The sequence below is a fragment of the Drosophila innubila genome, assembly GCF_004354385.1.
Source record: "Drosophila innubila isolate TH190305 chromosome 3R unlocalized genomic scaffold, UK_Dinn_1.0 2_E_3R, whole genome shotgun sequence".
NCBI classification, from domain to species: Eukaryota; Metazoa; Arthropoda; class Insecta; order Diptera; family Drosophilidae; genus Drosophila; species Drosophila innubila.
In genome coordinates, this window is record NW_022995380.1 from 2,153,499 (window position 1) to 2,169,220 (window position 15,722).

The following is a 15,722-nucleotide window of genomic DNA, read 5'->3' on the forward strand; positions in this document are numbered from 1 at the left end:
ATTTACTAAAATTAAAATTTATTGTGAATTCCACTTCGATCAATGACCGTCGACCGTGTACATAAAGTACGCTGTTTTTAAACATTTATACATCCTTACCAAATTTGTTTACAATTGTGCTACTAATCATACAGTTGTCATAGGAAAAGTCTGTCAAAAATTGAATACAGAGTTCTGGAAGGGTATAAACTCTTTGGCGTTTTGAAGATAAGCTCTTTTTCTTGTTTTTGATTGTTTCCGTTTTGGGCAGCTTATTCGCAAGGTTACGCACCATGTCCTGGTTTCGGCAGTTACTATTTATTTGTTGTGCATGGTTTTAAAAAAAATGTTCGACTTTACGGTTAAGCTGAGTTACATTTGTTACATATTATTCTAGATTATAAAAATATGATATTTGTTTGTGAAGTCGAAATCAACGAAAAATTTATTAATAATTTTTTAAATGCTTCAACGTCGATTTTTGTAACAATGTTGCTATCGAAAGTTTCGTATAAATGTTAAATAACATTAGGTATTTTCTCTTCTCGACTGCTAATGCGGTCACATTTTATTGTAATACAACCGGCGCGCAACTAATTTTTTTTTTTTTTTTTAGCAATAATTGTCAAAGAATAAACAATTTAATGAGCATTTAAAATTCTAACTTGGATAAAATAAATTGAAACATTTTAAGGAAGGTATGATGTAAGTAACCCCCCGGGGAGAGAAGTTACAAAACTATTTATAAGAAGTAAAAGTTCTGCAAAAATTAAAAAAAATCTACCTTCAAAATTTAGATAAATTAAAATAGGTAAATATTTTTTACTTACCATTTTTGAAAATGTACCCATTTCCGTAAAACCAAATCGAACCAGATCCGAAATTTTAACTGTGTGGCAACCTTCGGTGTAAGTTGGATTTCTATAGTCAGTCATCGTTTAATTTTGGTCGCGTTATGTGTGTGCGCGGGTGAAAAATAAATAATAAAGATTTAGAAGCGACGTAAATTGACAGCAACAAAACAATAGCATCACCTGTGTACGTCTAAGATTGCGTAAAATTCATACGGAAATTCGACATCATAAACTTTCACAATGAAGCTGTATGCAGCAGCAACAGTTGCGCTTTTGTTGGCCACAATCCAAACGACGCCAGCAGCTGCCGATGAACAGGAGGTAAGTTGTGTTTTTTTGTTTATGTTCCACCATGTTTTGAAACAACACTTTAACGCTTTTTGAGTGCGAATTAGGCTCGTGGATGAGGCTTGTGGCTGAGTTAATGTTAACATTTACAGAAATTGTGGTATATTCGCTCGCTTGCTTGCAGTGTTAACAAGGCCGACACATATAAACACTCAATACACGCACAGTATTACAGCTACACACATACCTTCTTACACACACACACACATATGCATGCTCTCGTACGCCATACTTATTTACTTTTTGTTTGTCTCCGTCCCCATATTAACTGCTTAGTCAGCAAAAGGAAATTAGATGCATAAATAAAACGATTCAATGAAATATGTACATATGTATGTACATGGATAAACATACGAATATATATACATAAGTAGAATAAATACACCATATGTACGTATGACGGTATGCTTATCAAATTTGCAAGTCTGTTGTTGTTTTGCTTTGTCTGTTTTTTTTTTTTGTTTTCTTTGTTGCGTCGCCATTTTTGCCGACAATCAGCTGTTATATCAGTTTGACCGATAGAACCTATTGATATTGCACCCATTTGATTTTATGTGGTTAATTGCGTATTACTGTTTCTGTAAACTTGCTGAGTCTAGTGCTAACAATTTCAATATAAAATCAAAGATAAAGAATTTGATGAATATAATACTCCAGTAATATTCCTATATAATTTTTTGTTTTTGTTATTATCCAGTAAGAATCAAGTTCTCATTGTTGTCTGATCAGCTTTGATCAAATAAATAATAACGAAGGTGACAAAAAGTAGTCTCAAAAGAAGATTCAAATCATCAAAATGGCTGTTGCGTTATCGATAAATTTAAATTCTAGTCGAAATCAAATAAATAATATAGTAATTGTTTTTTGCACAGATATTTAAATTATATTTAAACTATCAATTATAAGTATTACACTAGCTGTAATAAACACAAATAGAACTGACAAAATTTGTAATTAAAGGTTGCCTTAGTCATGCTTTTCATAAACAATGGGGAAATACTATAATTATTTGCAAAAGCTTTTAACGATTGATGACATCCCATGGCTCTCACATCCACATGTATGCACTTCCACTGAAAAACACCTTTGAATACGTAAAACTTGTTCAGATTTTGATTAAAACCCGCAAATTTAAATGAATCAGATACCGAAAAGATGTTTTTATTCAGGCAATAAACGAAAACGTGCTTTAAAAAAAATACTTTTTTGTTTCTGAACCATGCAAACATAATAAACAAGTGTGATTTCGCTAGAAAAAAATAAAGAATATTGTAACGCACTAAGTCAGCTTTGAAATAACCCAATATTTAGCTTAATTTAATTATGTTTAATTTAATTATAATACATTTTAACGTGTTGCATTAAAGTATAATAAAATATTCTACATTTACATCGTCACAATAAACTTTTCACTTTGTAAGGGTATACAAAAACGTATAAGTCTAACGACTCGGGGGACAGTCGACTGTGGGGAGAGAAGAGGGTATTTGTAGACAAGCCTCTCCATTTAAAAAGGCAACAACTCGGGGCAGTAACATCAATATCAATTAAATGCTTGCATTCAGCAGAAAAAAACAATCTCGTATATCATAAATATATCAACAAATTAAAAAAATATTTGTATGTTTGCATATTTCATGAAAGGTTTGCTTTATTTGGAGCGTCTTAAATAAATAATTAAAGCGAAGCTAGCAAAAAATAAATTTTAATTTAAATCATGCTTTACGTGAATTTCGGTTTAATCCAGTTGTCGTATGAGTCGAGATACCCTATACATATGTATATATGTAGCTTGGATATATATAAGCTTTATTTTTATAGGTTGTTTCATTCTGATCTAAACTTGTTTCTAACGCCTAAACATTTTACGACTTTAATAGACTATTTAAGAATTTCAAATGAAATAGAGGGTATTTGTATAATTAAAAAACAAAAAAAAAAGACAAATATAAATAGAAAGACAAAAAACTGACAGCGATTTCCATATGCCAACAAGTAAAAAACGAGCAATGTATAAAAATATATACATAAATGAATAAAATGCGGAACTGTGCGAATACACTCATAGATATACTATACATATGTGAGTAAATATATGTATTTACTCATGTATGATTCCATATTCATTTAAAGCCAAAACTTGCTCCCAACCATTGCGAACTAAAGAAAAATACAAGAAGGAACCGTTTCATTTTGTTCCGTTTACCGGAGGCGGTTTTATGACTATCTCATCTGACTCTGTTTTTGCTATTTCGGAAATCACATTGCGAATGATTCACAAGCACAAAACGAATGCTGAGTTGTCTACGAATTGTCGGCAATTGTGAAATGCGAATGATTCTGATTCTACATTTCTCTGACTTTATGCAAATTAGCTTAACATTTTCTGCTGAGATACTCGAAAGAAAGAGAATCGAGTGAATTTCAATCGAATTGTGTGTCAATTGTGCAATTTCGATCATCATTTGCTGCGCTAATACAAATGCCAATGGAAATTACGTTATTGAACCCACTAAATGGTCCAAAACACTAAAGACCCTTTGCACACACACAAACCCACTCCCACATACAGCTTGAGAGAGTACAAATTAGCACCCAGGGGAGTATTAAAGGCAAAGTTTATAATGAGCTTGCCATAGAACCCAGGGCCAGAGATATTGAGAATACGTTCTATTAGTCTATGTATATGTACATGTTGTTCTGTGTGGGTGTGTGCGATTGTGTGTGTGATTGGAAATTTAAACAGGAGATGCCGTGGAAAGGCTAAGTTGCCTTTCTCGATAGCTACATATGTACATACTTACAGGTTGAAAGAGACGCAAGAATGTCAGGGGGATGGCTTGAAGCAATGGCTCAGTTAATATTATGTGAATTAATTATGTGCATATGAGTAAGCCGTGTTCAAAATTATGAATAGCATTATTAATTAGTTGTTATTGTCTTTAATCGGTAAACAAAAAAAGTACATACTTCTATTGAAGCTGCAAGAAAGCTTTAATGCATTTTGAATAAACACAAATAAATTTAAATTATTACATTAATCAAAATAAATATCAACTTCAATTGAGACTATGACCCTGTATAAAAATTAAAAATTTTTACAAAGCGATTTTTTGTTTGCTAAACCAAAAATTTAGAAGTTTTTGTTTAAACATGTACCAAAAACATTTAAAAGATAAGTTTTGGTTTCTAAATAAGCAAGGGATTATGATGTATTTCAATAGTAATTACCTTTGAGAACCAAAATTTGTGGATTTTAATAATAATTTATAAGATGAATGGTGTATGGATGCCGAATAAAATAGATAAATATATATAAGTTTATTGAAATACATTTATTATATTATTATTATTTACTCATTAACAAGAATTCTTAAAGTTCGGACTAATTTTAACTTATAATCCAAGAACAGACATACTTGACATCTTTCTTAAATACGTAGCTCCGCTTGTATTATATGATTTAATAACATAAGCAGCTTAGCTTCAGTATAGCTCATTATGCTATGATTAACATGGAACTCGTCAGTAGCGTTATTAAATGTTTACTTTATACAAATCCCTTGCTCTTAGAAAACAGGAGTCGTTGCACATAATCCGAGTCCATTGTTTTGCCGTGACCTAGTGACTAAACTAACAAATGTCGTTTAAGGCTTACAAAATGTTCTTACCATTGCGATGCCTATGCTGAAGATTGAGTGTAGGCTGTTGAAGGAAAGTGGCGATGCCAAGGTAAATATTGCTATTAAAAGACCCTAAACACGCGCCCATCAGCACTTACGACCGCTACTTGGCAACGTGGCTTAAACAATGACCTTGAATGAACAAAGATATTTACACAACACTCTGTCTCGGATTCGGATTTAGATCTCCCCGGGCGTTGAAACTATTGCTGAGAGTGCACAGCAGGTAGATGTTGACACTTTTTGGGTAATACCGGTTTAAATATTTATGTTCATGGGACAGGGGGCTGTGACAGGGGTGGGGGGTGTGGAATTGAGGTGGCAATAAATGGATTTCAAAATGTTAATAAGCCGTAGACTTTTGCCATCTCACTGAGTTTATTTATTTATACGCTGGCAAAACGTTTTAATTAAAGCTTAATTAAAAACAACAATTTACACCAAATTGGCAATTTGCAATTTGCGCTATGAGGCTTCCACTCAGCTCGTTTCGTTGACTGATGTTGTTATTTGCGTCAATGCAATTAAACTTTTTCAACATTGCATCAGTTAATACCCCAGTGCACCGTCTCCCTTATGCTTCACTGATCCCCTCCTGCCCCTCTGCCGACACCAATGAAATGTTTATGCACAAAAGCCTGTTTACACTGCGCTGCAGCTAGTTGCAGCAAAATGCGCGGCAACATTCGTAGTGGCTGCAGCAGAACTTTAGCATCATCTGTCAGATGCGAAAAGTTTCAGTAAAAGCCAAAAACATACTTGTCAAGTTCAACTTATACCCTGTATTAGCTTTAATTTGTCAAGAGTTGTGAAATATTTGATGATTGTGTTAAAAATAAATCATTTTCAAGTAAGAATACTGCTTATTCATTATTTAGTTATTCCTTCAATTTTTTATTTTATGTATAAGTTTTAAGAGTTAATTTCACAAAAAAAAGAGTCTTTCCCTATATCACTTCGGTAGACCTTGTTTGTTTAAAAATATTATTATATTATATATTATTATTTCCAAGCTAAATTAATCGATATCCTTTGCATTTTATCTCTCTATATTGTTTTTAAGTGAAGTGGAGTCCGTTTGTTTATTATTTCTTTTAAGATATTAGAAATAATTTTTTCCACATTTTATAAGAACATAAGAACATTTCTAACGAATAATTTAGAGATCAACAGATTTTGGAGATATAACAAATTTGTATTATTAAAACTTGATAGGCTTAAAATATATTTTTTGAGAACAAAATAGAAAACTACTGCTTTATTTGCCACACTTTTCTAAAATAATTTTACTTCAATTTTTGCTAAGTTTACAAAAATTAATTTAGTGTAATGCGCAATTATTATTGTTTTGGACAGTTAATTAAGCTTTATTTGAACAACAACTTGCACGCATGTGTGATAAGCAGTGTATATAGGGATTAAATTGAAAACTGTTTATACTTCTTGGTAATCACTGAAGCAGGATATTGCTTGGTATCAGAAACTAATGCGCTTTACTGCAGACAAGTGCATTAACTATGATGAAAACTTAAGTCTGGCTGGATGTGGCGTGAAGTTGGCTGCGCTTTTGCATTAAGTTGCCAGGACGACCAAAATAGAGAAGCCACCTCCGGAACAGGGCAATCTCAGAAGCCATCATCCCGTTATCGTATGCTAACTTTGGGGTGTTTCATTGTTTTGCTTAAAGTACCATAAAGTTTAATTGAAAAACAAGCTGCAAACAAGCTGCAGCAGCAACAAAACTATAAAAGTACAAAAATACAACAATGCCAAAACCGAATAAGACTCTCAATCCAAGCACCCAACCACCCATAACCCTGTAACCCACCACTCAACATTGCACCCACGCAGCATAATCAGCTGAAACATCAGCCAGGCGTCAACATAGTTGGCGTTGACTCCGAGGGCAGAGCTGTTGACTGATGCTGCCTCTGCCTCTGCTTCTTCCTCTGCTGCTGTTGCCGTTAACTGCCTCAATGACGCAATCGCTGTCAAAAGTTTTTATGCATTTTTCGGCTTTTTGTCACGAGGCAGACACAAACGTCAGCGACAATGAGGATGAACGACCAAAACGTCAACGAGCTGTCTTCCCCTGAACCTCAGCTCAGTCTCTCTTACTCTTTCGCTTTTTCTCCGTCTCTCTCTCGCTCTGTATTTCTTTGCAGCATTTGGTTTTTCTGTCGGTAGTTTAGTGCTTTTGATTTTTAAATTATTCAGCGTCTGGCTTTTGGTCTGTTTGCCGTCTGCTTGCAACATTTTGCGGCTCATCATTTATCGATGAGTTTTGTTGCAATCCACAAACCGGTTCACTGCGGTGCAATGCGGTGTGGTGCGTTTGCTACTCAGTGGTGCAATGCGGTTTGTATCAGTTTGCATCGGTGGTTAATTAGTTTTTGGGACCTGCCACAAACTCAACAAAGCGTTACCACAGTGATTGACTTGATTGGCCAAATGTCCTCCACTTTATATATATGTGTATCTATCTCTCTCTCTCTCCTTTTTACCCCACTCTTTTGAGCCGCAATGTAATTGCAATTATGCTGAGTTCATTAGGCCGCCCAGTGAGTGGGCAGCAGCTGGTTGCAGTTGCAACCATTTGGGTGCAACCTCAATTAATGCTGTCAACAGCACTTTAAATTTCATTTTTTACTTTGATCGATCGATTTTTACACTCTTCACAGATATACATATATGTATGTATGCATGTATGTCTCCTGGCAAGAGAAACACTTAAAGCATCGTAGCTTTCCATGTTATATGCTTATGATATGCCCCCAAAAAGTTTATATTCTATATTTGAAAAATGTACAACAAATTTTAACTTGAAATTTTTAATTCTCTTTGATAAGTTTCTGACAAGGTTGTGAAAATTGGCATCCAAATGTTCCTATGGTAACTTAATGACACATTAATTCGTTTTGGACCAAACGATAAAATTTCCTTAGCTACGTTGTGTAAAAATGTCAGCCTCCTTGCTCATACGGTTTGGGCTCTTCAATGATCAGTCAGAACTTGGCATGGTAGCATATGAGTAAATTATTATAAGGTGGACTATTCGCTTCATTTGAAGCACTTTTTTTTCGTCACATTGAGAGCACTCTGACTGAGACAAGGTTAACTTAAATAAATACACCTTGGACTGCGATGGACGACAATGACAGGCATGCTACGTTGAAAATAAAATAAGACCACGTTCACCTACAATCAATAAAGAAAACAGAAAGAATCAACAAAGAAAGATTGCGTTCACACACGCTAAATAGTTGGAATCGGCTTTGAAGAAATGGCACAGCTCTGTTCATTTTCGTAAATAACTAGCTTGTAATTTTCGATTTAAACTTAATAAAAATAAACAAACACCTCAACAGCAATCGATGTTTCAAGGGATAGCTGGCGGCGTTGCTATAGGCTCATCCTGTCGTTACAGATCTAAAGTTGTTTATTTTGAGTTTTATTTTCTTCGATTAGTTTACATACATAGTAATCAAAATAAAATTGTTAAAATTAATGATCATGTGCAAAATAAATTCCAATTTAATAGCAAATTAAATGAAGTTCAATCAGCAATTCTGTTGATTTGTTTTTGTAACTTGCTATAAATACAAAGATATTTTTTTTTATAGCTAAGAATTTAAAACATTTTGCTAAGCTTCTTCTTTCCTGCTTCGGGCAATGGTGCTGGCACAACCACAACCAAACACACATACACTGTTACATAAATTCATTATCTGCGTTCATTTACCCCACATTCCAACTTCATGGCTTTGTTGTAATCCACACTAATCCCCATACTCCAAAAAACTATGTATGTATATCTTTGTCAAGCCAACTTTATTAGTGTGTGTATCCTCCTTATACATATGTGTTTTGCTTTCTGTTTTTGTCTTTCTTTGTAACACACACACACATACACAACTCAAATGAATACACACATAGAACACAGACAGCATACCAGATACAAATACAGATGAGGCGATCACCGAGCCTCCCATTAAGTTGGTCCATGTGCTGAATCCCGGAGAGCGAGAGTATCTGTCGCCAAATTTGATTGGCGTACAGAATATTGCGATGACATTTTTGCCACTATCGATGAACTTTGTCAATATCATCGATGCCTATCGGGAGATTGTGAATGGAGTGCAATATGAGATACTATTAAATGCAGTCGATACAAAGGCCAAGGATGCGGATACAATTTGTCGACTGGTTATATTAGAGAAGCCCTGGTTGACCACACAGTGGGGTGACAAACAACGCGAACTGGTCAACTCCAATTGTAGTGATGTGGCCGACAATGCCCTGTCTCCTGAGTCTGAAGAACGTTCCAAGGCCCTCAATGACAAATATGTGAGTAACAGCATTTTCAATGGTGGGCGACGCAACGAATTGAGCGACAGTGAAATGGCTCGACTAGAATCGCAAATATTGACAACGGGGCCCGGCAAACGAAGGGTCAGCAGCATCTCCTCTAGTCCCCAATCTAGTACATCCAGTACTTCCACCACAACAACAACCAGCACTGTCCCACAAGCTGAGCCAACTAATGAGTCCACAACGTCAATTAGCGTTGATGAGGCAGCCACTGTTCCTTTTGAGAGCGGCATTGTCGATGGCATCACGCCATCACCCACAGCGGAGCTCAATGATAATGAGAAACGCTGGTTAGATGATTTCCTATCGGTGGGTGCGTACAATTTCGAAAAGACCATCGAACAGCAGCGGTTGGAGTTAAAGCAGCAGCAGCAACAAGAACAAGAACAACAACAACAGGAGCAGGAGCAGGAGAAGGAGCAACAGGAGCAGGAGCAGGTGCAGGACCATGAAGAGGCTTTATCATCTTAATCATTATGAATATGAATATTATTATCATCATCCCCCAACAAATACAAACACACTATCTTTCACCCAATATCCCTTTTTCTCTCTCTGTCTGTCTCTATTTCTCACTCACTCACTCATCGACACACAACCAGTGGATGTCCTATATACATACATATACTCTTATATACTTACAAATACTCGTAAAGTAAATGCGAACAATAAAAAGAAAATGTTATTTAATTGAATTTATTTAAGCTTCTCGTTTTTCTCACCTCAACGCGTTGCGAGCACCTGAGTCTTGTGGTGGGCGTGGCTGTGCCCATCCAGCTCTCCAACCGTATATCTCTTTCCTCGTTGTTGGCCCCCGCAGCACTTATTTCAGCTTAATAATCAAATGAGTTTCCGCTTTCAAATTACGGCCGCAATCTGTTTAACCCGCCCCGTGTCGCTGGGCTCCGTCCCCTTCTTCTCATGCACTCCCTCGACAGACACCTATCTATATATGCATATATATATATATATATATGTATGTGCATATCTTAGGGGGCCACCTCAAGTGCCGTTATGGGAGCAAGTGTGTAAAGTGTGTGTGCACGCCTGGGGTGACGACACAGCACACACACACACACACACACACACACACAGTACGGTGTAGAAGTACTCTCATTATCCTTGATGCTCTACTTTTAACACCCAACTGACGCAGTTTTCCGCACAGTGTCCATGATAAGTCACAGGATTTCCACATATAGGTAGCAGACTTAAGTCAAGAAAAGCCAACAAAAACAGTTAAATAACTCGAAAGTTTAAGATTAAAGTTCAGCACTATTGTTGGTAATCCATTATAACTTCCTTTTGCAGAAAAAACCTTTTAGTCCTGCCCTCGTTGGAACTGCCAAAGAGTTTCGTTAAGATTTTGACGAACATAAAAGCAGAGAATGAGAACACTAACATTTTGCTAATAGAAAGAAACCTAACGGTATTTGTCATATTTACAATTGCCTGGAATGCAGAAAAAAAAGGATCAACTTACAATTTGCAATTTTAACTGCTGCTATACAAGATTTTATCTTTAAAAGTACAGTATATAATTCAATACAAAGGATAAAAGCAAAAATGGCGCTGGAAACTGCCGTTATACGTGTTTTATTAAATATTTATCGCAAAACTAAGTACAGGAATTTTAAAATACAGCGTAAGTCGACATAATATAAAAGTCAATGCGATTAAATTAACCCGTTATGAAGTAAATTTGTTTAAACAATATTATGTATATTATATACATTGGAAATATTTCAAAATCTCATTCTTCAATTTATGCTAGCTTTTCACAATAAATATTTAGTTATAAATTTCTGTATCACGGGTGCCACAGAAATTAAACCAACCGACAATTTTCCAAAAATGGGTTTTGAATTCCTAGGTTATCTCTTTATCTGAGTTTTAAATACAAAATGTCATATATCGGCCAGTTGTAGGTAGTTAAACGAGTCGGTGCGGTCCATCATATAATTATCCTGGCAGTAATAATAAATTTACATACAAACAAAATTTAATTAAATTACCCACCCATTCTGAGGCAATCATATAGATATCTACCCTTTGGACCTGGAGAGTTACGCATGATAACCTGATTATATGGCTATGGGTTCTGAATTGCATAAATCTCATTTGAAAAGAGGCCAAACCGAACTGTCAACCGTTCAACCATTTGAAATTTATTGAATTGATTTAAACTTCTAATCCGTAGTTCTGTAAATGCTATCGAGTGTTAAGCACTCCGACTGTCAACATATCGAATTGCATTTTACGGTCCATTTCCTGATAAAACCCTGGACAGTGTATGACAGTGTCTCCCTTTGCCTCCAAAACATTATTTACGTTTTAATTTTTATTGAAATACACAAACAAAGAGAATGGGAGGAAGGTAGATGGGTGGGAGATGAGAAAAGGATCCAAAAACATGCCGCTTAATGAATTCATGTCGCGGCAGGTCAGACGGAAACAGAAGCCACAGTTCGATCCCAGTTCGGGTCGTTCCTCTATTTTAATTATACACACGTCGTTGCCATTACATTTCATTTCGTATTGTTGTCATTGCATTCCCTCCATCTCCACCTCCATCATTGAAATAACCATCACCTGCAATGCCGTCTGTGTCTGCCTCCTGGTTCCTGACTCCTGGGCCACCTGCCAGTCACGTCAATTACACGCCCACACAGTGGAAGAGCCGGCCATTTAAGCCATCTCCTCGGATTGCCAATGCGGCTATACATACACTCATACGCACACATTCAAACATCTAGCGATGCCAAAAGGGCTACCGAATTTTGCAGGCCAAAATGTTTGGTTTAATTGGTTTTGGAGCACATTGAAGCATTGAATGGGTTTGGATTATATGCTACACGTCACTTCCTTCTTTTTTTTATTTTTAGAAATGTTGTTGTGCCTTGTTGATTGCCAACATTTGGCTAAGTGAATTGGTTATCTATCGTTGACTATGCCATAGATCACTGTTCCAACTTTACTCGGAGTTGAGGTAGTAGGCCGTGTCTTTAACTGTTTAGTTTTAAAATTCATTAATATTTCTTTAGTCTAGCATATCACAATATCTAAAAATCAACTATATATATTTTTAGTTACAACACGTTTTCTCTTTTTTTATTCTTACGTTAATTTTTCATGTATTAAGCGAAACTCGATCCCGAATCTATATATATAGATAGTTTCTGTCGAATAACTTTCAAATTTCGCAGTATTTTTGAAGGTTCAATTCCCTTTAGGATATCACATGAAAATGAAGCCTTCTTCGCTGTTGCGTCTACGCAACATTTGGATCATGTCCTGTTGGCTACGTAATGAGGCAATTACCGCTGCTGCAATGGTGGTGCGTCGACGGGATAACAACGTGCAGCAACCTGAGAATGACCAGAAGCACGAATTAGAAGCGGGTCAAGTGGGCGTTGATGCTCAGGGAAAACTGCGCATCGTTCGTGTAATGGATGATTACATTATACCAGCCGAGTGCGGTTTCTAGCTATAGAATTTAAGAGAGAATCAATCTAACAAGTTATCCAAAATTTTCGTCATTTGTATTTATATTTACCTCAAAGCTAATCCAATTATTATGGGACGTTGTGCGACTGATCTAAATGCGAATATAAATGGAATACCTTTTAATACGAAGTAACGTCTTGTGGGAATTGAACAAAGAGATTAGTTAAATGTACATAAATGTTTGTCTGACAAATATAAATGAAACACGGTTGAATAAACATTAACAACTTATGAAAACTGAACAAATAATTCTCTTAAAAGTACCTAGTGCCATGGAATATAATTGAATAAAAATATAATAATGCAAAATATTTAATGAATGAGAACTAAATGAAAAATTTTCATTTAAAACAAAAATATTTTATTGAAGATAAATGTGAAATACGTGATAATAAAAAATATCCGTTGCAAAATAAATTATTCTCTTGAGACGACTAAAAATGTAAATGGTTTTAATTAAAGCTAGCATCTTTTGAACATTTAAAGAGCATCAATGCTTTAATGAATGATGAGAACACAAAACAATTAAAAGTAATCCTATATTGAAGACGATTATAAATGGAATACCTCATAATTAACATTAAGTTCTTGGGGGAATTGATCCAAGAAATATTTAATGCATTATGAACAGCAAGCTTAAAGTTTTAACAAATACTGTTCAATTTTTTAAACATAAATTCTCTCTTTGCAGTTGTCTCGCAGCGCACGAGGACTCAACGATGTGCCTTTGGGTGGCACCAAGCCCTTCGATGAGAAGCAGGCCGAGCAGCAATTGCAGACCACGCTGGACAAGCTCACAGCTGGCGAGGGACCACATTACAGGTAACTACCAATGCATATCGATGACAAATTTAAGTATAATTATCATATTGCTCCCCATTTAGAATCGAAAAAGTCTACTCAGCATCGCGTCGGGTTGTGTCGGGCACATTGACGCGCATTGATGCGGATCTTATTAATGAGAATGATGAGCAGCATCGCTGTATTGTGGAGATCTGGGCGCAGCCGTGGCTAGATAAGGGCCATGACGTTACCTTCAAGTGTCGCAATCAGTCGCCGATTCATGTACGTCACAGTCGCTCCGTGGAGTGGGCTGAAAAGAAGACACACAAGAAGCACAATCATCACTCGCTCAACAAGATCGAGCACTTGTTCCACAAGTTTCAGATCAAATACAAGCGTCGTTATGCCAACAGCGTTGAGCATCAGATGCGTCTGCGCATCTTCCGACAGAATCTGAGAACCATCGAAGAGCTGAACTCCAATGAGAGGGGCAGTGCCAAGTATGGCATCACCGAATTCGCCGACATGACCAGCACGGAGTACAAACAGCGTGCAGGACTCTGGCAACGCAGTGAGGATAAGCCCACAGGTGGTGCACCTGCTGTAGTGCCTGCCTATGCCGGTGATCTGCCCAAGGAATTCGATTGGCGTCAAAAGAATGCTGTCACACATGTTAAGAATCAGGGAAGTTGCGGCTCCTGTTGGGCCTTCAGCGTTACGGGCAACATTGAGGGCTTGTATGCTATCAAAACTGGCGATCTGCAGGAGTTCTCCGAACAGGAGCTTCTCGATTGCGATTCCAAAGACAGTGCCTGCAATGGTGGACTCATGGACAATGCTTACAAGTAAGTATATAGCCGAGGCATTAATTAGTACCAGATAAAAAATTACTTATTAAAAGCTTTGTCCTGATCTTGCGTTAATCTTAATATATCGACACATGAGTTTTTGAGAACTTTTTTTTTAGCCTGACCCAAAGTTTTTGGGTCGAGCCATAGTTCAATTTAACGCAAAAATTAGCTTTCGTTTTTTGAATAGTTTTTTAATTATTAAACCGATAAATGTAATCTAATGTGAACATTTTTAACATGTTTATGATTATGAATAATTATTTAGATAATGACTTAAATAATAGTGTAATAAAATAAAATATATATCTTTTCGAAACTATTAAGACTATTTTTTATGAACATATATACTCATACCCGAATACTCAATGGTATTTTACAATTTTTTGACTAGAATAAATTTCAACTTTATTTAAATTTCTTTATTAGAGCCATCGAGGACATTGGAGGTCTGGAATACGAATCAGAGTATCCGTACGAGGCCAAGAAGAAGGCGTGCCATTTCAACAAGACCATGGCTCATGTGCAAGTCTCTGGATTCGTTGATCTGCCCAAGGGCAATGAGACGGCCATGCAGGAATGGTTAGTCAGCAATGGTCCAATATCAATTGGTGCGTAATTATTTTTCTTAAATTATTTACAAATTATTTCATTATGTCAATCTTCTGCCGGTAGGTCTCAATGCCAATGCCATGCAGTTCTATCGTGGCGGTGTCTCGCATCCCTGGGCTCCATTGTGCTCCAAAAAGAATCTCGATCATGGTGTGCTGATTGTTGGCTATGGCGTTTCCGATTATCCCAATTTCCACAAGACACTGCCCTATTGGATAGTGAAGAACTCTTGGGGACCACGCTGGGGAGAACAAGGATATTACCGTGTTTATCGTGGTGACAATACGTGCGGCGTTAGTGAGATGGCCACATCAGCGGTGTTGGCCTAAACAAATTCGCCAACCAAACAACCAATCTATATATATATATATTATTGTATCTATGTTAATGTTTGACAGCACAAAATAATTTTGGCTTGCATTTTGTGTGTGCGTGTGTATTATTTAAGTTCTGATGACACGACGATAACATTAAGTTAATGGAACTATTGTTCCGTGATCCGAGTACGAGTCCCACAACAACGTAATGTAATCATCTCATGTACACCCTGTAATCCATTAGCAGCATCATACACAACACAGTATATAAACAGCGCAGCATATATTGAAATTAATATTAATAAATTGTAAAGAGACAAATTTCAAGTATCAAATTTAAATACTTTGCTTGTGTTTTAAAAGGATAGTTGGCAGAACTGATTGATTTTGATTTTGAAGACACAATTTGTATAATATGGA

The 15,722-nt window shown here is 36.2% G+C and overlaps 2 protein-coding genes across 3 annotated transcripts; both read left to right on the forward strand.

Annotated features, from left to right (window-relative positions):
- The first annotated feature begins 897 nt into the window (after positions 1 to 897).
- On the forward strand, positions 898 to 15,643 carry LOC117792978 (putative cysteine proteinase CG12163). 2 transcript variants are annotated; one of them, XM_034633333.1, is made up of 6 exons: positions 898 to 1,154; positions 8,801 to 9,211; positions 13,434 to 13,564; positions 13,627 to 14,370; positions 14,803 to 14,984; positions 15,049 to 15,643. In XM_034633333.1, the coding sequence occupies exons 1-6, from the start codon at positions 1,074 to 1,076 to the stop codon at positions 15,312 to 15,314; spliced, it is 1,815 nt and encodes a 604-aa protein (XP_034489224.1). In that variant the 5' UTR covers positions 898 to 1,073; the 3' UTR covers positions 15,315 to 15,643. The 2 variants fall into 2 exon arrangements, with proteins under 2 accessions (XP_034489224.1, XP_034489225.1); XM_034633334.1 differs by lacking the exon at positions 8,801 to 9,211 and having other exon boundaries at positions 900 to 1,154.
- Positions 11,218 to 12,981, forward strand: LOC117792980. The gene has a single exon (XM_034633336.1). The coding sequence runs from the start codon at positions 12,477 to 12,479 to the stop codon at positions 12,720 to 12,722; it is 246 nt and encodes an 81-aa protein (XP_034489227.1). The 5' UTR covers positions 11,218 to 12,476; the 3' UTR covers positions 12,723 to 12,981.
- Positions 15,644 to 15,722: the final 79 nt, after the last annotated feature.

Excerpts from the sequence above, each read along its gene's own strand:
- LOC117792978 (XM_034633333.1), top strand. The coding sequence starts at position 1,074 with ATGAAGCTGTATGCAGCAGCAACAGTTGCGCTTTTGTTGGCCACAATC. Across the intron at positions 13,565-13,626 it reads GGCGAGGGACCACATTACAG|AATCGAAAAAGTCTACTCAG; the intron begins GTAACTACCAAT and ends CTCCCCATTTAG. Across the intron at positions 14,985-15,048 it reads CAATGGTCCAATATCAATTG|GTCTCAATGCCAATGCCATG; the intron begins GTGCGTAATTAT and ends TTCTGCCGGTAG.
- LOC117792980 (XM_034633336.1), top strand. The coding sequence starts at position 12,477 with ATGAAAATGAAGCCTTCTTCGCTGTTGCGTCTACGCAACATTTGGATC.